This window comes from Lethenteron reissneri, unplaced genomic scaffold (genome assembly GCF_015708825.2).
Source record: "Lethenteron reissneri isolate LAM-NWPU_2019-01 unplaced genomic scaffold, ASM1570882v1 scaffold_1864, whole genome shotgun sequence".
Classification (NCBI taxonomy): domain Eukaryota; kingdom Metazoa; phylum Chordata; class Hyperoartia; order Petromyzontiformes; family Petromyzontidae; genus Lethenteron; species Lethenteron reissneri.
Window position 1 is genome coordinate 438,567 of NW_026891624.1, and position 25,789 is coordinate 464,355.

Consider the following 25,789-nt stretch of genomic DNA (forward strand, 5'->3'; position numbering starts at 1 on the left):
GCAGGGGCACCTCGACCTACCGGTGAGGCACTTACATCAGCTGTGCGCATTTCTTGCATTCAGCTCTGGCCACCTCCCCCCTCCTCCACCCTCCCTCGTCACCCCTCCCTCCTCCTCCCTTCTCCCCCTGCCCCCTCCCTCATCTACCCATCCCTCCTCCCCACGCCCTCCTGGCAGGTCTGGTGTAGTGGGATAAAGTGTGGGAATTCCAACACTCTACAGAACGGGGAGAGAGCATACAGACTCCACACACTCACTCACACACTCACACTGTCTCACCCACTCTCACTCACACACTCACCCACGCACTCACGCAGGGAGACAACACACAGACTTCACACACACACTCTCACCCACTCACACTCTCACATTTACTCACACTCTCACTCACACTGACACACACACTCTCACTCACTCTCACTCACTCCCACTCTCATATTCACTCACACACTCACTCACACTCCCACTCACTCACACTGACACTCACACTCTCACTCACTCACACTCTCACATTCACTCACACTCTCACTCACACTGATACACACACTCACTCGCACTGGCTCACACTCTCATATTCACTCACACTTTCACGCTCACTCACACACACTGAAACACACACTGAGAAACTCTCACTCACACTCTCACATTCACTCACACTCTCACACTCACTCACACACACTGAAACATACACTGACACACTCTCACTCACACTCCACTCACATTGGCACACTCTCACATACTCACTGACTCTGACACACTCACTGACACTCTCACGTGCCCGGCATCACCACACTTTCTCAGCCACCCTCACGGTTGCTCCTCAGAGGTGGAATACAATATAGCAACTACCTCCACGGACATAAAGCGAGAGACCCAGGGCTCGAACCCAGGGTATCTACCGTGTCGGGTCAGTGTCTCTGACACGGCCATTATGAACCCCCTGAGTAATACTCAGAGAGACCCAGACCCAGGGCTCGAACCCAGGGTCTCCACCGTGTCGGGTCAGTGTCTCTGACACTACCATTATGAACCCCCTGAGTAATACTCAGAGAGACCCAGACCCAGGGCTCGAACCCAGGGTCTCCATCGTGTCGGGTCAGTGTCTCTGACACTACCATTATGAACCCCCTGAGTAATACTCAGAGAGACCCAGACCCAGGGCTCGAACCCAGGGTCTCCATCGTGTCGGGTCAGTGTCTCTGACACTACCATTATGAATTCCCTGAGTAATACTCAGAGAGACCCAGACCCAGAGATCGAATTCAGGATATCCACCGTGTCGGGTCAGTGTCTCTGACACGGCTATTATGAACCCACCGGGTTATACTCAGAGAGACCCAGAGCCAGGGCTCGAACCCAGGATATATCCACCGTGTCAGATCAATGTCTCTGACACGGCCATTATGAACGCCCTGAGTAATACTCAGAGAGACCCAGACCCAGGGCTCGAACCCAGGCTATCCACCGTGTCGGGTCAGTGTCTTTGACACGGCCATTATGAACCCCTCTGGGTCACCCGTGCACCTCCACTCTGATTGCGTCTCGCTCATTCATTGTCAGGGGGATGGAGGAAGCAGGGGGAGGGGGGGATTTGGGGGGAGGGGGCTGGTGGGGGGCTTGGTGAATGTTTCGTAACAAATGGGAGGACTTAATTATGAATTTGCTATCACTTTAAAGGGGCTGCGTGGCCATTCAAAAACACAAGAGACAAAGATGCCGCGTAGAGTCTTCAACAGGCTGCTGGGGCAAGTTCTGTTAGCGAGCTCACACAAGACCGGCACTGTGGCATACGAAAGAGTGGGTGATCAGCACCATGCTCGGCCGCCTTTGTCTCGCAATAGTGATGTTTACACATTGCACCAAGTATTCATTTGAGGCTGAGTCGACCTAGGGGAGGCCCAGGACCGGTTCAGATAATCGTCACTGGTGGTGGCCGTGAGCGGGAATCGAAGTCGGGTCGCCGGGCTCGTAGCACAGTGCACTAACCACTACCCTACCGCGCACGCACACACACACACAAAGACGGGCACGCGTACACACACAGGCAGACACAAAAATGACGCACACAGACGCACACACACATAAACACCCAGCCTCGCTCGCCCATAAATAGGAGCGCGGATCGCTTTGGCGCATTCGTAGTCTCCATCACCAGCGACGTGGCCGGTCCCCTTGGCTCCAGCCTCATCTTACACCCACAGAGGGAGTGGATACATCATATTGACCAGCTAGTGAGACGGACTCCTCACAACGCGTGGGGCTACAGGGACTCACAACACGTGGGTCACACGGACTCGTGTAGAGGCATCGACTGCCCAGGCACACAGGTGGAGGGTTAGGGTTAGGGCTCTACACGCACAGGTAGGATCACTCAGTCAGTGAGACACTCTCTCCCGGTCTAACACTCTCTCCCAGGCTCACACTCTCTCCCAGGCTCAGTCTAACACCCTCACACACACATTATCTCTGACACTCGTTCACACCTATTCATACACACTCTCTCGTTCACACGCACTCTCTTACCCACTCACACACAATCACACAGTCTCTCTCACATGCACTCTGTCAAACACTCACCCACACACACACTCGTTCACACACTCTCTCACCACTCACACTCTTAAAGCATCACACGCTCTCTCACACACACACTAAAAAACACACGCTCCCTCACACTCACTTTCTCACACACTCACACTCTCTCACGCATTCTCGCACACACACTGACACCCTCCCACACATAATATATACAAAATATATTGATAACCAAGAGAACTATTATCGATATACATTGCGAACTGCATATATACACACAGAATAGGCACACGAATAGATATTCTACTGGGCATACATAGTGAGAGTATAGACGGGCACAGAGAGTGACGCACAAAGCTACTGCACAGGAGAGTGGCCATGCGGCTAACACTCGCATTCACCACGCTCTCCTTGTGCCTCTGTATCGGGAGCGAACCCTCACACAAACCCGTGTCCAACCATGACCCTGGCGTAGTCCTGAGCGGTGGCGGCAATGTGGGCGGAAACACATCCGACCGAGTATCATGTGACCGGGCGCCACGTGGCCAGAGGGAGGAAGTAGAATCTGATGGGAAAAGTTTAAATGGCGACGAGCACATGAGAGAGAGGAGGCGGGGGGATCAACTCGTAGTGGTTGGGGAGTCGTCTCGCTACCGGTCAAGTGCGGTCGAGGTTGGCGCAGGGGCGTCGGAGCTGGTTAAGAGAGTGTCAGAAGTCGAACGGAAAATATCGCGGCTTGAAAATGTGGTCTCAGACTTAACGTTGGGAGCATTTGCGCTGGGCACAGAATTTCCGGGCATCGAAAGCGAAACGTACAGGTTTTGTGCAAAAGTGTTTCGTTTTGGCATGGAATCGGGCATTGGAAAGGAAAACTCAGCTTTTTTTAAGAACTTGTTAGTGCTTGGATTAGAGTCATTGGATCTTGGAATGGACAGTTCCGACGGTGAGAGAAAGGCAGTCAAATTGGTCATGAATTCAGGCTTTTCAACAGAGCAGCTGAATCATCGCATGGAAGCTTTCAAGTTTGCATCAAAACTATCAAATTTAGGGATAGAGAAGTCTACCTTTGACTCAAAAGAATTCCACTTTGGCACCGAATCAAATTTCGGACCAGAGTCCAATTTTCAGAAGCAGGCATTCGAGTCTGGAACAGAGCCGTCAGATTATAGAGCTAGATCAATTGATTTCGGAACAGAGTCGTTGGATCTCGGAGCCGAAGTCTTTGAGCTGGGTGCAGATGCATTGGACTTTGGAGCTTGGGCCCTGCGTCTAGGGGCTGGGGCACTCGTCCACGCAGCGTTGAGCGTCGTGTCCGAGAGCGAGGCCTTTGGCAGCCTGAGAACAGCGTGCAGCGCGGCGCTGTCGAGCCACAACGCCAGGGGCTCCGGATACGCGCAGCAGATGTCCCACAGTGGCTCAGGCGAGAGCACCAGTGAGAAGATGCCACTGGCAGTCCTCACCGGAAGGTCGTCGAAACGAAAATCACCCGACAGCTCCATCACCAATCGGTTGTGGACTTTTGTCGGGCGGCAAGTCACTGACTTACCTTGGGAGAAAACGAATGAGTCAGACCAGACTCGTGTCGCGAGATTGCTGCTGAGCAAATGGATTCCGCTGCCGCTGAGGAAATCAGCCCTCGAAGAGAGCTCCATAGAAGCAACCTCGGGGAAAGACCACGGGGTGAGCAAGGAAGGACCGGAGGGTGCATCGTCACAAGGGGCAGCATCGACTGAAGGATACGTGGCGATTGGGGAAGGTGAGGATGGAGAGGTGGAAACGGAGGAGAAAGTTGGGGCATCGACGGCGATCGTCGCTGGGGCAAAGCGTCGGGTGAGGAGGGGCTTCACATACCCCGGCACGCTGTGGTGCGGGGCCGGGAACAGCGCGGACAACTTCGATCACCTGGGTGAGTTGGAGGTGGCACGGCCGTTGCTTACTTCACAATGGACATGGGAGATCCCGTGAAGCGATTCGCCCGAAAAACACAGGAGGCCACGTGCGCCATAAACCACGGGGCCAACATTTAGCACAATTGGAAAATTACTCGCGAAATTAATTCAATGGGTATAAAAAATATAGTGATATCGCCTCCTCCCCCCACGCTGAAATACTAAATACAATAGCCACCTGTGAAACATAGCGCCTTGGTAATAGCCATGACGCTGTCAAAATGATGCAAACAAAGCAAATGTGCAAAATCATTTGTAAGTATTATGGGAGACTGGTCTTCAGATCGACCACACTCAGAAAAATTGTAGCAGATTTTAAAGATGTTCCACCTTCCAATCAGATTGAGCACCCTATGTCAACTCCTCCCCTTGTGTAGCTCCTCGCCAATTGAAGTTGAGAACGCTATTTGAACTCGTACAACCTTTAGACCAGGTAAGCATGTATTTACTTAATAAGAGAGTTCGCCCTCTCGGTGTCCCTTACAAAAGGAATCGTTGCCACTCTTCAGAAGCACGTAGTTTTTACCGCTACTTTTCAAAAGCATTTATGAACTTAGGGTCCATTATTAAGGCCACATTCCAACTGAGATAAAATATATATAGTTACCTGTTTTCAAGTTGTTAAATAAATAGGATGCCTTTTCACGGCATAATTTACTAATGGGCATGAATTTACACTGAACAATAAGAGAGTATTAATCTGACTCTGAGACTAAATAATTCACACTGAACTCTATGGTAGCCTTAGTCTGGCTTTGTGAGCCTCAGTGATTAGCACTGAACACTATGAGAGCCCTAGCCTTGCTCTGTGAGCCTTAGTGATTAACAAGTAATGGTGAGAATGGCATTGCGAAAATGCACGTAGATTTCCTAATATGGATTAACAACACTCCCACTTCATGTTATATATCTTACCCTAGATAAGCAACATACAAGGCAGTTGCCTAGATTCATAATATATAAGCGCCATTCCTTTAGATTTCCTATTATAATTTAGCAACATCCCCGCCACAGTCCAATCATAAAGGCTCAGTATTTGTGATGTGTGCATGTCTTTTTTAATTGTGGGGAGCGGCAGTGTAGCGGTTTGCGTTACGGACCCGGTGACCAGAGTTCAATTCCCGCTTACAGCCAACACCAGTGACGATTATCTAACCCGGACCTGGGCCTCCCTTAGGTCGACTCAGCCTCAAATGAGTACCCGGAGTGGTGTGAAAACATCACCATTGGGAAGGCAAAATAGGCCGGGCGTGGTGCTGGCCACTCGCCCCCACGTGTCGGTCTTCATCGGTGCTGCGCGCGAACAGCACTTGCGCCAACAGTCTGTTGAAGGCTTTAGGGGGATCTTTGTATTTTAATCGATGATGGCTGATGGAAGAGACTGCGGCTGTAATCATGTGGACTTTAAAGATCTCGTGACACAGTTGAGAAAATACCTCGTTGGCCACGTGTGGAGATGAAGTCAGAATCAGGGTCGGGCATTCAGTAACAGCCATATAATGCAATGTGAATACGAGACGGTGATGGTCCTTAAGAATAAACGGCACGAAGCAGTCCTTAAAGAGCCACCGCAGGGGAGCCTCCCACTGGCTCTCTCTGCTCGGCTGGGGACCTCGAGGCCACGAGATTGGCCGAGAGGTTTCGAATTGGCACGTGCGAGATGATGGAAGGGGTAACGGGGGTTATGGGGGGGGTGGGATTGGAGTGGGGGCGGAGGGGAGGCAAGAGACCCCTAAATGGGATTCACACTCACGACCAATAAACTAAACTAATAAACGATTACATAAATTTTATTTTTCCAAGCTATGAAACTCTTTTTCAGAAGCGACCTGGCCACAAACGATCGCTCAACGAAGTGGCTTATCATGTGGAAATGTATAGCATTAGCCAAATACTCTGAAGTGCATGTTGATTCGAAATGTGGAGGCAAAATCCAAGCGACCACGGGGAGGGAGAGAACACGCAGAACCCAAATATACGGCAGAGTCGGGGCCGAACCCATGACCTCCTGCATGCCAGGCGAGAGAGATAACGTCTCAACACCGCGGCGCCCGTTAACCAGCGAGGAACACTGGAACCGGTCCTGGGGGCCTAGACTTAGGTCGACTCAGCCTTAAATGAGTATACCTGGTGCAGTGCATAGTAGACATTGGTACTGGAGAGGAGACAAAAGCGGCCAGGCTGGCGTGGTGGTTGTGGTGGTTTTGCTCCACCACCCAGGGGTGTGCCACTACGCCGAGCCCTTCACAGGCGTTACTGCTGCTGCTTGCGAACTAACAGCACTTGACTCGAGAGTCCCTTTGAAGGCTACATGGGGGACCTCTGTTTTCTCCGGTGCACCCACAGGCGAGTTCGAGGAGACGGATCGCTGCTGCCGCGACCATGACCACTGCGAGCACGTGATCGACGCGTTCCGATACAAATACGGACACCGCAACCTCCGCTGGTACACCATCTCGCACTGCGCGTGCGACCACAGGTGAGTCGCAGTGGCTCGGAGATGTGAACTACCTTGCCTGATATACATGAGGTTGTGGGTTCGATCCCGACCCTGACGCCTGCTGTATATTTGGAGTTTGCATGTCTTTCTCTCTCTCCCCGTGGTCGCGTGTATTTTCCTCCGGGCCCTCCGGTTTTCCCTGCATATATCGAAATAACGCGTTGATAGCATTTGGCTGCTATAAATTTCCACATGCTGGTATACCACTTTGTTGGGCTACCGTTTGTGATGGCCAGGCCGCTTCTGGAAAAGAGATGTATTGCTTAGTGGGGACTTACTGGGTAAATTAATATTATTTAGTTGAGAGTCCGGAGGTGTTCGGCCGTGTGAGATACGTCGTGCCACTTCGTGTCGTGTAGTAATGGAGTGTATAGTAGTCTGTCTGTATGTTAAACTTCTTCCTCACCGTACATAGCCAACACTACATGGGGAGGCGTTCCCTAAAGCGTTAATTCTTACGTATTAGCAATAAAATATATGATTCATTACAATATCAGTATTATTTACTGTTCTCACTAGTGCATCAACCTGATGTACGTATGTTGAACTTCTTTGGCACCGTACTAAATCAACCGTGCTAATCGGCGGAGGAGCAAGGGAAGGACAACAATCTAAACGCATAATGCGGTTCTATAGGAATGTGTTTGTCAATCTAGATTATGTAAAGGTGCAGAGTTCCAGCGGCTTCCTAATATCGGAAGGAGGAGCGTTCCAGACGGCCGCAAAAGCGCATCTTAAAGCATGCAATGTGGAGACCGCCTTTGTTCGATTGTTAGCCAAAAGCCGCTGCTGTGAATAATTTATGGGAGAGGTTGTACAAGGGGGGGGGGGGAGTTTAGGGGGGAGGAAGTACATGGGGGGGGGGGTACAAGGGGCGAGGAGTACAAGTTTGGAGGGGGTTCAGGAGACACTATCCGCGTGTGTTCCGAACTCCGCGTCCCGTACGAGGCTCCTTCCTCCTCCGCCCCACTGATTGCATCGCTATCGGAACAGCAACTCGGCATGGACTCGGGTCGCCGGGTTCGTAGTTCAGCGCATTAACCATTACGCTATCGCACCCCACCAGCTCTACATACACTCACTCATACACTCACTCACTAGTTCACTCACCCACACTTATCAGCTCCACGCACTCACTCACACTCTCACCAGCTCACTTACCCACACACTCACTCATACTCACCAACTCACACGCAAAAAAAAACAAAGATCCCCCATATAGCCTTAACAGACTGTAGGGGCAAGTGCTGTTAGCGAGCACCTATGAACGGTACACGAGGGGGTGGGTGGCCAGCGCCACGCCCGACCGCCTTTGTCTCCCTAGTGGCGATGCTGAGTCGACCTAGGGGAGGCCCAGGACCGGTTCAGATAATCGTCACTGGTGTTTGCCGTGAGCGGGAATCAAACCCAGGTGGCCAGGTTCGTAGTGCAGCGCGCTAACCGCTACACTACCGCTCCCAAACTAACCCACACATACACTCACACACACCCATTCACTCACATCACCCACTCACATACTCACCCACTCACACATCCACACTCACTTAGACTCACCAGCTCACTTACACACACCCACACACTTACTTACTCACTCACGCACACCAGCTCACTCACACACTCACTCACGCTAACCCACTCATACACTCACCCACTCACACACTCACCCACTCACCCACTCACACACTCACCAACACTCGCCTGCACTCTCATCCACACACTCATACAAAACAAAGATCCCCCCCCTCAGACTTTGGGGGAAGAAGCTGTTAGCGAGCACCAAGGAAGGCCGGCACGGCTTGTAGATAGCCAGCACCACAACCGGCCGCCTTCGTCTCCCCAGTAGCGATATTTATACACCGCACCAGTTACTCATTTGAGGCTGAGTTGACCTAGGGGAGGCCCAGGACTAGTTCAGATAATTCGTCATTGGTTTTGGCCGTGGCGGGAATCGAACTCGGTTACCCGGGTTAGTAGCACAACGCGCTAACCGCTACACACCCACCCCCCACTTACACACACTCACCCACTCAACCAATCACTCACACACTGGCTTACACGAACCCACTGACGCACCCTCACCCACTCACGCACCCTCACCCACTCACTCATCTACTCACCCAATTACTCATCCACCCAAACACTCATCCACCCACTCACACACTCACTATAACCCACTCATGTGCACTCACTCACACATACCCACTCATACACACTCACCCACCACTCACCCACTCATCCACTCACTCACTCACACTCACACATACCCACTCATACACTCACACACTCACCCAAACACTCTTTCACACTCACACACTCACTCACTCACACACTCACGCATACCCACTCATACACTCACACACTCCCCCACCCACACTTATTCACACTCACCCACCCACAAATTCACCCACCCTCGACGTCATCACTGAAACCATCAGGTTCAAAAATCAGAGGCGGGGTAGGGGGACATCTTCATTCATAAGAAATTCCAAACATCTTGTGAATGTGATTAAAGATATTCAACTTAACCCTAGTGATATGCTGGTGAGCTTTGATGTAATTTATCTATTTACTAAGGTTCCAGTTAACGAGTCACTTAAATTACTCTATACGCTAGTAAATAAGACAGGTTTACCAAAAGATATTCCAAAACTAGTTGACCATTGTCTAAATAACACATGTATTTTTTTAAGGAGAGGTGGTTTCTGTACATGGAAAACTTTGAAGCAAGAGCACTTGCTTCAAGTACATTAAAACCATATTTTTGGTTTAAATATGTAGATGACACTTTGGTTGTCTGGCCACATGAGAAAGATACGCTTAATTAATTTTTAAATCATTTCAATTCATAAAACCCGGCCATCCAGTTCACCATGGAAATGGAGGTGAATAACATACTCCCCTTTCTGGTTCTTTTGCTCGGACGCGGCCTAAATTGTAAAATAACACAGATTATCATCATCACCCCACACAGAAATGCTCTCTCATCAAGATGCTTATACGTTGGCCTAAAACAATGTCAGATGGTGGAGAGAGATTAAACATCTTAAAGAAGCGCTACGATTGAATGGCTACAATAATGTTCAAATTAACAGAGCATTGAATGCCAAACCAAGATCGAACAGCAATACTGCTGAAAGCGATCAAGTTATTAAAACAATTAAAATACCATATATCGTGGGAGTGACTGACAAATTAGCTCGACTTTTGGAAAAGCAAAAAAATCTAATTCAAATTTGGCACGGTCCACAAAATTAAAAAATTAGTATCTTGTACTAAATATGAATTGCCTAAGTTATCAACAAAAGGTGTGTATAGGATTAATTGCCTATGTGGCAGATGCTCTATTGGACAGACAGGATGTAACATTAGCGTCAAACTAAAAGAACACCAAATAAATATTAAAAACTTTCAAACACAACTGTCGGCAGTTGCAGAACATGCTTGCCAAAAATGACAATTGATTTTGATAAAGTTGAAGTGTTGTGTAAAACGTATTATTACTAGCCAAGACTAATTCGAGAATCCTTTGAAATTGAGAGAAATACAAATAATTTAACCGCTCTGACAACTACTGGCTTAGTGCGACCTGGAAGGGTATTATTAAGTAATTGTAAGATGAGAAGATCAAGAGGATGGCAGAATAAGAGGTGAGGCGATGTGGTGCGGTTGGACATGGTGGCCCGAGGAGCGGAGGGAGAGATGGCGTGGGACGTGGCGGTGTGGAGAAGGTTGGCAAAGATGGCGGACCCCACATGACTGGGACAAACGTGTGGAAGAAGAAGAGATTACAATTACTTATAAAGGAAACGCACACTAATTAAATGATTACTAATCTATTACATAATTACAATAGCCCCCCCCTCCCCAGCCTCTGATTGCTGCCCCTGATGGTTTCAGTGATGACGTCATCCTGCTCTATCTAAGACTGGAAGCAGGTGGATGGCTTCACTATTCTGGCAAATCGCCCGATGATGCTGAATGTAATTAACAGCGAAAGTCGTATTCAAATTATAAATGTTGTGGATTTACTCTCCAACACACCGGTGGGCTGAAGTAGTAACTAACTGGCATGTTGTTTACGTTACAAACCTTACTGGCTGTGTCGGTTGGTGGAGGGTTATGACACATTTATACTTGACCAAAAAACCTTTATCATGAATAATATTGGTCGCGAAAGCCTACGTGTTAAACTCGCTCACACATACACATTCACCCACCTACCTACATACTCACTCATTCACTCACTCACGCTCACACATACCCACTCATACACTCACGCACTCATCCACGCACACACTCACCCAAACACTCATTCACACTCACACACTCTCCCACCCACAAACTTATTCGCACTCACACACTCGCCCACCCACTCACCCACCAACCCACCCGCACACTCGCTCACACACTCTGCTCACTCACCCACTCGCACACTCTGCTCACTCACCCACTCGCACACACTCACAGATAACAATAACATCTCAACACGGTCGGTACGAGCAACACCGCGTGGCCTTGTAGACAAAACAATGGCACCGCCATGGGGTGAGCTCTTTCTTGTTTTCAACAACAAACCTTCGCAAAATGCACTGCGCCAGCAACACTTTTAATACAAAGTCGTGTGCTTCGAAGTCATACTTTTGATTATTAAAGGAGGTTGCCCGTTACGCAACAGCTACCATTACTGGTTACCAGCCAAATTCCGAATGGATTTTAAGATAATGCTATTAACCTATAAGGCTTTAAAAGGGCTCACCCCACATTACTTGCAGGAACTAATACATTTATATATTCTATCAAGGTCCTTAAGATCTCCTGATCTCCAACTGCACAGCACTCTCAGGTCTCTAGAGTTGCGCTCTTTTGGTGATGGGGCTTTCGTTAGCGTGGCACCCAAGCTATGGAACGCCTTGCCACTTAAAATCAGCAATCGGAGACTGTTGATATATTTAAGTCCGCTTTGAAAACCCATCTCTTTAAAGTGGCCTTCCCTCTTTTGATTGGTCGTTTTCCCTGGTTCTGTTTTTGTTTCCTGCTATTCATGCGTTGCGCATTGGTAATTATTCTCATTATTAGTGTAACTTAATCATGTCATATTACAACGACTAAAATAGGCATCAGAAATTATAATATTTTTATCATTTTAATTCTCAGCAGGTCCCTTGGTTTGTGTTATACAAGTACGGTATTATCCACTCCGTCTCTCTCGTCTGGCCTTTGATTACACTGTTTAACAATTTTTTTGTCCCTGGGTAGTAAGTGTGATTTCCTAAATGCTTATGCCTCAAAAATACAGAAAATGGCTATTATTCCCCAAAACTTTGCTTTTGTGAAATTTACCTATTTTCCAGAACATTCCAGATAGATTCAGTGCTGGGTAAACTTGGAATAACTTCTAGAACATTCTAGAACTTTCCAGTAATATAAATAGTAGTATAAATACAGGGGCCTTAAGCCCACCAGTTCAGTTTAGTTCCAACTGCTTAAGTGGATACACATCTACATTTTTCTGAGATGGCATGAAGAGGCTGCGAGCATCCGGCAGACGCATTTTGCTATGTCTGTAGCCAATTTATCAAGAAAAGAGCGAAAAAGTACTCTGTGGAAGCATCTGCTAAGATGTGTGAGGCCTAGAAGGCATATTTCGGCATTCCTGTCAGGGATCAAGACAAACCCTGGGCACCTCATTTCACCTGCGAGCAATGCAAAAAAACTCTGGAAGGTAAGATGGACAATTGTTGCTCGGTATTTTTTTACTCTAAGTGCAATCAGGTACAGAGTGGAGCCTTTACCCCATGTGAGCGGGGCTTGTTATTGAGTGGGTGTGGCTGTGTAAAAGTATGCGAGGCTGAAAGAGGGAGGGTCCTCCAGCTGGCCACGTGTCCGAGTTGAGCCTCCTAGATATGTGGTAACTTCCAGAGACGCGTAGAAAAAAGTCATATTCGGAATATTTATTTTTACTGGAGAAATTCGATAATATAATACAATTCTCACGACGTTTCGGCCACAACGCAAGCAGCCGTCCTCAGGTGAAGAACAGGTCTGTCGGAAAGACAGCTCTTTTTCACAGAGGGGTGCAAGGTATAGGAAAGGTAATACAAAAACGAGATAAAATACATTTACTTTACCAGGTAGAGCCCAATAAGATAGGAGCTTCTTTTTCAAAAGCGACCTCGCCACAAATGATAGCTCAACGAAGTTGTTTTCCACGTGGAAATGTATTCTTTCGGTAAAGTCACGTAGTTAGACATAAAAGAAAAGAAAACAAATCACGACGTTTCGATAGCAACACAAGCGGTCGTCATCAGGCATGAAAGCTTCAAATCAAGATTTAGCCAAATAATATAAAACGCATGATGTTAATTCTAAATGTGGAGGGAAAACACGGAGGACCTGGAAACATTTTAAACTAAAAACAATTTTTTTTTTATTTAAGGTTACCAGGTAAAGCCCCCTGAGCTATGTAACTCTTTTCCAGAAGCGACCTGGTCACAAATGATAACTAAATGAAGTGGCTTATTTTCACGTGGAAATGTATTGCAGCAGCTAAATACTCTAAACGCACGTAGATTCTAAATGTGGAAGGAAAAACCGGATAAAAATCCACACGACCACGAGGAGAGAGACGTAAGAACTTCAAATATACAGCAGGCATCATGGTCGGGATCGAACCCACGACCTACCTGCACACCAGGCGAGGTAGTTAACATTTTGCCACTGTCCCCCCCTTCGCTCTCATTCTGTAGCTTCAAGCAATGCCTGCGGAGGTCCAACGACACGGCGTCGCTCGTCATGGGCCAGGCATACTTCAACGTCATCAGCGTGCCCTGCTTCACTCTCGAGGAGCACGAGGAGTGTGCCGAGAGGTCCTGGCTGGGATGGTAAAGGCTGTGCGATGCGACACTGCCACCGCCGCTCCTCCAACCCGCATTGTCTCCACCCATGTCAAAATCAATTCATTATACGCACTGCTTTCACACAGTGCGTATAATGGATTAATCCGATGAGCTATGAAGCTCTTGTCCACAAATGTTTAGTAGCGACGGGTCTATGAGCAGTGGTGGGTCTACGGGCAGTGTTGAGTCTATGGGAATGTTGAGTGTATGGGCAGTGTTGAGTCTAAGGGCAGTGTTGAGTCTATGGACAGTGTTGAGTGTATGGGCAGTGTTGAGTCTATGGGCAGTGTTGAGTCTATGGTGTAGTGAATCTATGGGCCTTGCTGCTCCGTATACAGGGGAAGTTGATTCCAGTGGAGGGATGCAAGGAGGGAGAAGAACCGATCACGGGATTGGGCACAGAGAGGAGGGACAGAGAGGGAAGATTGAGACCAAAGAGGACGAGAGGATGGGACATGGAAGGAGATGAGATGTGAGATGAGGTGGGTAAGGCCATGGAGAGATTTTAGTTTATTTTGTTGTATATACGTAAATAATTGTGTCACGTTGCATGAATAATACCAACTGCAAAATAATTACATATACAATGTAATTCGCTCTCTGTCGGTCACCACCTATCTTACGAGATACATCCAGAGGGGCACATCACCGCATTTTACGAGATGAAACACAACTATTGATCATTCATCCCATTCACATTCCCAACTGAGATATGGTGTCTACAGGGATAATTATTAAAATGATAGTAATCATGTACGGCCCTTTTCCAATTCACAGTAGGATGAAGCCTCCCCTCTCCATGCCGTGTGAATTGGCGAATGGGGAGATTAGGAGAGGGGGGGATCAAGGGACCAATTCTGATCTCACTTGCGGCTCATTATTGTGACAGACCCAACGCAGAAGATCCCTGGGTATTATCTTCCACGAATGTGTTCATGGTCCACCCTAAACTGGACACTGCACAGACCATGACAATAGATGCGGATACCTGATGCACAAAATATGGAATGTTAAAACTCTCCAGTGTGCGACTGTCATCATCCAGAACAGACCATACAATATGTTTTCTTTGGGTCTTTCGGTAAAGTCACGTAGATAGGTTCAAAGAAAATAACAAAAATCTACGACGTTTTGATCACAACACAAGCGATCATCACTAGGAGGAAAAAAAGAGGAAAGCTGCTGAGGCAGACTGTTTTAAAGGTGTAAAATGGGTGTAGCCCAAGGGTCATAAACGAAGTGGGCGGGGCTAGTGATGTTAATGTGAGAAATTAGCATGTTAATGTAAGATCGGAGGGCGACATCCACGGCAAAGGCGCGGAGGTGGCCATGTTAATGTTAATCTCTCTGACGCGGTTGTTATCTGGCTTGACCACCTGAATGTGAAATTATAGCTGTTGATCTGCATCCACACGAAATTAGAAGGCTTATGCTTTTCATGGTTGGGAATCGAAATCTCGTTTTCGAGTGTGAACCAGCGCTCACCCTCTGGATGGTAACTCGACAGTCTCGAAATGCAACTACATCTCGAGACTGACAACAGCCCAGACTCTGATGGGGTCGCTAGACAATATACTTAGAGACCCGTCTCTGAGCTGGTCTAGAAACAATGATAGACAGACTGGTCTCACTCATCCACTCACTCACTCACTGACTTACCCACCCACTGATCTACTCACACACTCACTCATCCACTCACTCACTCACTAATTTATCCACCCAGGAAGCCAATCTCTGAATCACTCAGTGACTAATTCACTCACTCACCCACTAACTCTCCCACTCACTCAGTCATCCACTCACTCACCCACTCATCCACTCTCTGACCCAATCATTCACTCACTCACCCACTAACTTTCTCACTCAGTCATTCATCCACCCACTAACCCAATTGCTAACTCACTTACTCACTCACTACCCCACTCACTCACTCACTCACCCACTCATTTATCCACCCAGGAAGCCAATCTCTGACTCACTCACTACTTCACTCACTCAGCCACCCACACACTCACCCATCCACTCATCAACTCACAGACGCCAGGTGCTGGCAGCGTGGTGACATTGGGCAGTCGATAGGCGATATGAGACTCGCAAATCGATCGCCAGCATCAATCCATACAAGCAAAGGGACTGACGGCTTGCATTCGACTGCAGGTGCCAAACGCACGAGACGGTCTACAGAGCTATCATTCGGGATCAGGAGCCCTACCAGTACGGCGCCGTGGATCTCATCGACCTGCCCGTGACCTCACCGACACTGGCGGCACGGGGGAATAAAGGCACGGAGGCGCCGGGCACGCAGGAGAGAGGGGAGACGGCAGAGGAGGGAGCGGCGGACGGGGCACGGACCCTGGGGATCTCCTCCCCTGGGGCCGAGGGGATGGCTGGGGTCGCCGTGGCTGAGAAGCCGACGGTCAAAGCCACGACGGAGCGGCAGAGTACAGGTGAGCTCTGATCGCCTCGATTCTGTCAGTCCACGAGTTTCACTAAGTAGTGTTAGCTGCTGATGTTGTTCAAGCATTTTAATTTGCGTGTGTGTGACTCAAATGACAGCCCAATGAAGTGGATTATCACGTGGAAATATATAGCAGCAGCCAAATACTTTAAACGCGTGATGTTCATTATAAATGTGAATGGAAAAACTGTAGGACCCAGAGAAACTTCACGCAACCACAGGGAAAGAGACGCGCAAACTCCAAATATTCAGCAGGCATCAGGATTGGGATCGAACCCATGACCTCCTGTATACCAGGCAAGTTAGTAAACATCTCGTCACCGTAGTTTAGGAGCTGCCCTACAGCCACAAGAGACGCGGATATTTACCGCTTGCTGTACTGCCTCATGCAGCCAGACCTGTGGTGGACATTTTTATTATAAAGCTACCAACTGTGCCAGTTTTAGTTTCAAAATGTTTTTCACGATATCCTGACCATTTGTGAAAATCCAGATTTTAAACCCCCGGTTTAATATTTTCGGGCCAAATCCTGGATTCACGATGCCTGAGTGGTGGGCGTGGGCTATCTGAGTAGTGGGCGGTGACTACCTGAGTAGTGGGTGGGGCTACCCGAGTAGTGGGTGGGGCTTCCCGAGTAGTGGGCGGTCACACCTGAGTAGTGGGCGGGACTACCTGAGTAGTGGGCGGGGCTAACTGAGTTGTGTGGAAGGCTATTTCAGAATATGAATATAATACTGTTTTTTTGGGGGGTTTGATAATTTGTCACGTAAACAGAATTTTCCAATTCGTTACTAGTACAGCACACCGGCGTGTTGGAGAACCATGTCACAACATTTACAATCTGAGTATGACGTTCGTCAGGATTACAACTAGCTTCATCAGGCGACAGCCAGATTTATTGGCAGCGGGCAGACTTCCTGACCACCTCCGATTAACGCTTTTTGCTATGTACGGTGCGAACACTATACACTACACTATACACTACAGACACTACAGACATTACACGATACACTACATGACTACACACGACACAGTACACTATGCGACTGTATACTACACTACCATACACTACACCACTATACTAAATTGAAAACTCGTTTTTTTATAACTGCTTTTTGTGTGTTAGTTTGTTGTTCTTCCCCCGCAACCTCTGATTAGCATGGTTGGCTATGCACAGTGCGAAAGAAGTTCAACATACACATCTAGTGGGTACAAATGGAAGGAGGCTTCTCTGGAGGCAACACGTTTTTTTATTTAATAACGATACAGCTTAACACGAAGGGGTTACAGCCCCTTTCACCCGATATCCTAAGGAGGTATGTCCTCCTCACTAGCGTGCCCTACACACTGGGAGAGCTGTCCGCTAAGGGTCCTCTGGCTAGCGGGACCTAGGGAGGCTAACCTGACCCAGCCAAGGTCCTCGGGTCCTATCCACAGGGCTGCTCCGACCCAACCCAGCCAAGGTCCTCGGGTCTGGCCCCCGGCTCCAGGTCTTCCAGGTGGCTTCTTGAGTCTTCGAGTGGATGACAACTATCGGGCCCGTTCAGGGACCCAGCTTTTATACACATTCCCAGCTCATTCCGCCCCTAGTCACACCTTCCTTCTGGAATCTTCCCGAGGGACCTGGCGTGTGACGTCATCCCCCAGCCCCTTCTTGGGGTCTGGGGTCCGCACCATGATCCCCAGGGATTACCTTGGCCCAACGGCCCGACTTCATCGACCTCGCCGGCTCAGCCTCTATTCTGCCCCCTGTTGACACGGGGCCGGTACTACCGGCTATGAGTAGTGGCGATCGCGCTCAACAATGTCACTACACACATTGCACCGTCAGAACCTGAGTATAAAACATACAAATATGCCAGTTACAAGCGGATTTAACCAAAGAAAGCCCTATAAGCAGCATTTGTGGACTTCCAGAAGCCTGGAAATTGTTTGCAATTACATCCACCTGTTCACGCTATGAACAGCAAACGATATATGATACAATAGGGGGTCCAGAGAGTGACGCCTGAATTTTAATCGAGCTCCCGGCCATGGGTTACTCAGCAGAGCCGTGAAATAGGAATGTCTATTTTGTGTTTGTTATCGGGTTGTAACTAAGGGTGAATTCGACTTAAAAAAATCTAAATACCAGAGATCCGCGTGAGCGGTACCTGTCACCTCCAAGCCAGCTACACAGCTGGATGCGTCGCTAGGAGACCTTCCTTGTTGGTTTTTCTCGCTCAGCGCCACGGTGGCTCGGATATGTTAAATACCTCGCCTGGTATACAATCGAGGTAGATCACCGACCCCCCCTGCCCCGTACTGTGACCGAAGCTGTGTACTCGGCTAATGTTGAGTCCTCACATCTGACCACAGTTGACATCTACCCTTTCTGGGTGTTAAGATGTGCAAACACCAATTAGGTACCTTTTGCAAGGCATATATTATCCGAGCATGTTTGTATGTTTTCTACAAATACGTGCGGCTAATTCAGACTTGATTCCTTGCAAAATGTATCTATTTGGTGTTTGGATATCTTAACATGATATCTCAATACCATCTTACTGCCTGCAATCCACCTCACAACCATCTCTCTCTACAACCACGATAGGAGATGTTATCTACCTCGCCTGGTATAGAGAGGTTCGTGGGTTCGATCCATACCCTGACGGTGCCTGCTGTATATTTGGAGTTTGTGCATCTCTCGCCCCGTGGTCGCGTGGATTGTTCTCCGGATCCTCTGATTTCTCCTTCCACATTTATAATTAACATGCGTTTAGATTATTTGGCTGCTATAAATGTCCACACGATAAGCGTCTTCGTCGAGCTATAATTTGTGATAGCCAGGTCTCTTCTGAAAAAGAGCTACATCACTGAGTGGGCCTTACCTGTAAAAAAATATGTATATTTTAGAGTTTTTATAGTATAAAAAAGTCATCACAATTTCCACTTGAACGCCACTCTTTGTGAGTGTAGTGTCGTGTAGAATCACTCAGTCGGACACGCTGTTCCAAGTTCACCTGCTTACACTTTATTACTCTACTCCTGCACCAGTTGTAGGCACTCATATCTCTGTCTATATGGTCACTTTGTTAACCAACTTCCCCTATCTACTTTACACCTCGCTGACCTGCCTGCAGCAGCTCTTTCTCTCAGCGGCTCTGCACTCACAACTCCGCACACAGACCGCAGCTCACACAGGGCTTGCACACAGTAGCGCTCACACAGAGGCTTCGCTCACACAGCTTGTAGACAGCTGCTCTCCCTCTGCACCGCTGCCCTCGCCTACATTCCCTCAGACCCACTCACTCGTCCGATCAGTGCGGGGGGATCAACCATCACCCGCCCAGCGACTCGCGAGGGTTGAGGTCCATCCCTGGCTTGAGCGGCAGCGGTGAGATGTCTTCACCTTGGTCGCAGGAACCCAAACTCTCGCTCCGTCGCTTCGCTCTCACGCACCCCCTTTTATCTTCCTCCCAATTATCCAGCTCCTCCCTCGTGTCTCTTTAGGGCCAGACAGGCTGGCGACACCCCCGGTGCCAGCGTACATTTCCGGGCCGACCCCGTCTGCAACAGATTCTCCTTTTAATGAGGTGGAGGTTTGCTCGTGCAACCTTACGTTGCACACGCGCACCTGCCTGCCCTCAGTTCCCCTCGGCCAGCAGTGCGCACCGTGCATTTTACCACACTACATGAGTATAAACTGCAGCAAACAGCAACATCTGCCCATTTCTTGATATTTTGAACGTCAAAGCCAGCGGCAATTGAGCTACTATCTTGATTTGAAGCTTTAGTGACTGCAGGAATCCATACTCTTTGTTTGTTTCGATAACGTCACGTAGGTATAAAATAAAATAAATCACGACGTTTCGGGGCGCAACACAAGCATCCCACCTGATGACGGACGCTTGTGTTGCGCCCGCAACGTCGTGCTTCATTTTATTTTATACCTACGTGACTTTACCGAAAAAACCAAAGAGTTATTGAGCTTCTCTTTGAGGTTAATCTAAATAATCTAAATAAAGATTCTTTCTCTGATTAATTTGGCGACTTCCTGCTGAGTGGGTTTTTTTTGCCACACGGTTACTCATCGCAGGCATGGACACCAAATGGCAAGCAACAAACAGCACCATCGCATATTCTAGAAATCGGAGTGGCGTAACACGTGAGTTGAAATATTCAGTTTGTTCACGACAGATTGGGGAGGGAATTCCCAAATGAAAAAGTTCAAGAGAAGAAGCAGCTAGAGGAGTGTTGTGATCTGCAGCGTGGTGAGTTGGTGAGTGGGTGGATGAGTGTGTGATTAGGTGAGTGGGTGGGTGAGTCGGTGAGTAGGTGCGTGGGTGGGTGAGTGAGTTGTTGGGTGAGTAGGTGGGTGGGTGAGTTGGTGAGTGTGTGGGTGAGTGAGTTGTGGGTGAGTGGGTGGGTTGTTAGGTGAGTGGGTAGGTGAGTGTGTGAGTTGGTAAGTGGGTGGGTGTGTGTCTGAGCGGGTGTAGGGGTTAGCGCACTGCGCTATGAATCCGGCGGCCCGAGTTTGATTCCCGCTCACGGCCAAAACCAGTGACGATTATTTGAACCGGTTCTGGACCTCCCCTAGGTCGACTCAGCCTCAAAATGAGTACCTAGTGCATGTGTAAACATCGCCACTAGGGAGACAAAGGCGGTCGGGCGTGGTGCTGGCCACCCATCCTCTCATGTGCCATGCCGGCCTTCATAGGTGCTCGCTACCAGCACTTGCCCCAGCAGTCTGTTAAGGCTTTACTGGAGACCGTTGTCTTGTGTGTCTGAGTATGTGAGTGTGTTACTGGATGGGTGAAGGCGTGAATGAGTGCTCGTAACAGCACTTTTGCCCAAAGTCTGTTAACCTTATACGGTAGACAGTTGTCTTTGCAGGTGAGTGAGTATCTGAGTGAGCAATGAGTGATTGTGTGTGTGTTTTGTGTAAGTACTTTGTTGTAACCTGCAGTGTTGGTGGTGACTGAACAAAATATTAAACAAGTTAGTATTTTGGACAAAGAGTCCCCATCACGGGAGGAGGAATCGATGAGTGGCATTCAAGAGATCAGTAACCGCGTTATTACCAAGACGAAGAGTAACAGGGAGGCTACTGTCTGCTCGCGAGCGAGCGACCGGGTTTAGTGCGATTCGGGGTTCATCAATCACTCTGACCGCTTTCAAATGTGGGCTGGGGGCTGTTGAGATACGGAGGTACTGCCTGCCAAAGGTCAACCACGCGGAAATGTGACCGCTTGAATGTTGATCTCCTAACTGCGACAGACAAGGACACCTCGACGAAGCAAGGACAGCCAAGGACGGCTGCAGGCAAGGGAGGCAGAGGCCGTGGAAAGAATCGGGGCAAGAAGAGACGAGGACGCAAGAGGAAGGGAAACCCCAACTCGGCGCCGAGTGGGAAGGCAGCTTTGCCAACGATGCAGCAACCTGCGATCTTGGACCTCCGAGGTCTGTATACCCAGATAGGGAGCGGCTGAAGAGAGGACACAATCGCGTTTGTCTCACCCGACGTGGAGATTTAGGGCTGTTTATTAAAAAACCGGAGCGAAGCAACAACGTTGTGTTGCTGCGTTGAGGCAGTGATGCACGATCAATAAAAAGATAAAACAAAACCAATGCAATTCCTGCTCATGCGCTAGTGTGATCCTGTCCGTCTAAACACACGCTTCACGTTTGTGGAAAGGTTTTAAGGAGAAGGTACGTTCAGGCTTGATGTAAATGTAGACGTAAAGGGCGTTGATTCGATCCTGACCCTGACGCCTGTATATTTGGAGTTTGCATGTATCTCTCCCTGTGGTTGTGTAGATTTTTTTCCTGGTCTTCCGGGTTTTCCCTCCACATTTAGAAGCATGCGTTTAGCGTATTTGGCTGATGTAAATTTCCAAATGATAAACCACTTCGTTAAGCTATCATTTGTGGCCAGGTCGCATCTGAAAAGGACCTACGTGGGCCGTAGCTGGTAAAATAAAAATATATAGTTGAGTTTAGAGTTTAACTTGGTTTGTGAATGCCTCAATCGGCTGTTTGTTTTTAACGTCCTGACTGCCCGTTTGTGTTAAAGGCTTCTGATTGGTGTAGGGAGGCCTAAAAAATATTGGTTTATGGTCAGAGAATTAAATTGATTGGAGGAGAAATTCCAACGTTAAAGGCTGGGAAACGATGATTGACTGCCGGGGTAATGGTTGCCAACCGTTAGATAAGAAGGACGAGGAGATTGGCTGAGGGAAATTGGGCGAGCGAATCTTCGAGAAAGGGGGCTGGAGGAAATATAAAAAGGAGATGGCTCAAGGGGAAGGGATGGTTGGAGAGAAGACGAAGTTCAGGCCTAAAGAAAAGTGTTCGTGTCTCCAATAAAGGCTCTTAGTAAAGCAAGAATGCATGTCGGTCGTTGTTACATATTTATAATTAAAAGTGCAATTAATTTTGCTTTACTTTGCTTCATTCACAAATTTGTACCATGCGAATTGTTAAATTGGTTAAACAACGTCGTGCACTTACGATTGTGTGTGTGAATATGAGAATACATGCCTGCCTTGTAGGGGAGAAAGTGGAGGGCTGCCTCCACTGTGTGAATGTATTTTCTCTCCATAATAGTTTTTTTTTAGGTTAGAGCATGTAAATATAAATGTGTCATTAAACCTGCCACCATCACCTGACAGTCAATTAGGAAAGTTCTCACGTAAACAAAACATGCCAAATTCTTTACTAGTTCAGCACTCACCGATTGTGTAAACCCACAACATTTACAGTCGGCATCATCAGGCGACAGCCAGAGTTGTCTCGCATTTTAAATGTATTTACTCTGCAATACACAACCGGTATGCTGTACTAGTAACGAATTGGCATGTTTTGTTTACGTGAGAAACCTTACTAATTGGCTTTGTCACGTGTTGGCGGGTTTAACGACACATTTATGTTTACACAATCTAACCCAAAAACCTCTTATAGATGATATTGGCCGCGAAAGCCTCCTACGTTTTAAACCGTTTCTTCTCTCCCTTCTCGTTCATACAGAAAGCAGACTTATGGATACGTCTACAAATGCACCGAGAGCGGACACTGGCTCAGCCCCGGGCTCTCGCCCCATTGCAAACCCTCAGACTTTTCTGGCTAGAAGGCGTCAACATTTTGCTGATTTGCTCAAACATCTGGGTACCCATCCACGGGCCGCAGGAACATTGCCAGCTGTAATCCCCCCGAAGAGAGCAATTCGGGGAAATGGTAAAATGAGCCTTGGCTATTCCCTGCCCCCTTCAACCTTAAACAGCCTCCCAACGACCACCTCCAACCCCAATAACAACCAAACGTCTGTCGTGGTCTCCCAATTGCACTTGCCAGCTGGCCGTCAGCAGGTCGCCAAGTGCCCGTATGGGCTCTCGCTAATGGCGCGACTGCTATCCCGCGGAAAACCAAGGAGGCCACCAGCACGCCCACACAATAAAATGGCGGCGGCATCGCTGGATTTTGGTTTTCAAACGGTGGTGTCGATCACATCAGCAGCGATGACGACGACGATGGTGCCAGGGCAACAGATCCCATTCTTCACAAAAGCAGCAGCAGTGGCGGTGGCAGATGGGCGATCGTTTTACCATGCTGGCAAGGACGCGTTGAAGGCCACTGCCTTTGCAGGCACTGGTTTGAGAGCAATGATTGCACCAACGTCGTCTGCTCTCCAGCCTTTGGGTAGAATAACGGTGCAACCGCTCGTGAACGGTGACAATGTCGCCACCGGTGGCACAGTTATTCTCAAGGCAAAGCGCAAAAAGGGCAGAAAGAGAAAGAAAAGTGCGACATTGCTCGCGACACAGTCGCTCGATAATTCACCAGCAGAGAAGCCCTCTCGTTTTTCTAGGCTTTGGCTTACTTAGCGACTGGCGGTATAACTACCAGTCATAGTTAGAATAGAATGCAGGGTCTGCTGTGGACTTATAAGTAAGAATATTAGAGGTCTATCTTTTGTCTGTTTGTTTATAGACTCTTTGCACATATAACCATGGGCTGGAGCATTTAGAAAGAAATGGGTGAATAGGACAGGCAGAGGGCATGTAACCCCATTTTAGGCCCTGAATCAGTTGGTTAATCGTCTCCAAGTAGCCACATCTTTATTCATAGGGAAATCACAACAAACTTTGTCGTTTGGTCATATTTTTTCTCATGGAAATTGATATACTGTGCTTTAATCACATTCCGAATTGGTGGCTCGATGACAGATCTGGGTAAAAATATGACCTCATTTCCCAACTCTGTCCTGAAATCACAAGGAAAGCTATACCAGAAGAATTCACGTTGGGTTCATAGTCAACTTAGAGCAATCTGTTTGGTTCCAGGCTCCCAACAACACCACCTCAGTTTGATCCCAACTTAACGCTGATAAATGTCATCTTGTACATTTTCACGTCAGCAAGATAAGCCGTCAGTGTACTTTATGGCTCAGGTGTTGCCTGGTTTAAACGATAAGTACAGCTGAGTATGGTCAGCATAGCAATGAAAATTTTCCTTACTGGATGTGAACAACATCGCCCAAGAGTAGCAGCATCTACAATGTAACTTAACACAACTCTATGCACCATTGTATGGCAACAATCTTTTTGTCCTTACTCTATTTTAACAGATTGCGTATTTTTATACTTTTAGGGATATAATTTCTGTCCTCCAGTGTTGAGCCTGAAATAAGTGGTGTGAAGATGTCATCAATGTGCAGCTACAAAGCAGCAGGAAGTGGTAGGGAGTAATACCTGGAGTTGAACGGATTGCCATAAATATTCATGTTATTAGATTATCATAAATTATGTTCGCTAAATGTCCGACAAAATCATTGTTAATAGTGTGTGGATCACTCTTCATTGGTCATGTCGGGTGGAGCGAGGTGTACGACACACATCTTACTCACGCGATCCGATCTTATTGGTCGCAAAAACCGATACGTTAGAATGGTCAACAACATTGAAAACGACCCTTGGCTCTTGAGAATGAATGGCCAATAGTTTTGAAGGCTACTCCCGTAACAAAAAGCTAAGCCCATACCATAAGGAATCTGCACATCATTCACTACTCTAGTGAACAACAAATACATGGGCAGCCAATACGCCTTCTTCCCATTATTTGTCCCCAATTGTATTTTTTTTCCACATCGCATCAGCCACACGGACGTCTGAAAATGAATATTGTCAGCAGCATTGGGTACAATACAAGCACATCTCTGTAACGATGTGCTCCCGGAAGCGTACCGTGGTGTTTGAACATCTTATGAGGACGACAGAGCTTGGATAATTGTTGGCAACTGCTTACCACGTGGCAGCGTCCCTGCTTCTCTGTAGTTCCTTATTCTTGAATCGTTTTCTGTCTCCGAGAGTAAATAGATAATTTGCGGCGCGGTATGAGTTGAAGTTGTTGCTATTATCAACGCAAAGGCAAAGAATCAGATGTTTAACATGTGTAATAAAGGTCGTTGAGACAA

The 25,789-nt window shown here is 48.0% G+C and overlaps 1 protein-coding gene across 1 annotated transcript; it reads left to right on the plus strand.

Moving 5' to 3' along the window:
* On the plus strand, nt 1-25,789 carry LOC133339419 (uncharacterized). The gene is made up of 7 exons (XM_061547567.1): nt 1-22; nt 4,106-4,441; nt 6,831-6,963; nt 13,731-13,865; nt 16,038-16,327; nt 21,598-21,780; nt 23,347-25,789. The coding sequence occupies exons 4-7, from the start codon at nt 13,777-13,779 to the stop codon at nt 24,198-24,200; spliced, it is 1,416 nt and encodes a 471-aa protein (XP_061403551.1). The 5' UTR covers nt 1-22; nt 4,106-4,441; nt 6,831-6,963; nt 13,731-13,776; the 3' UTR covers nt 24,201-25,789.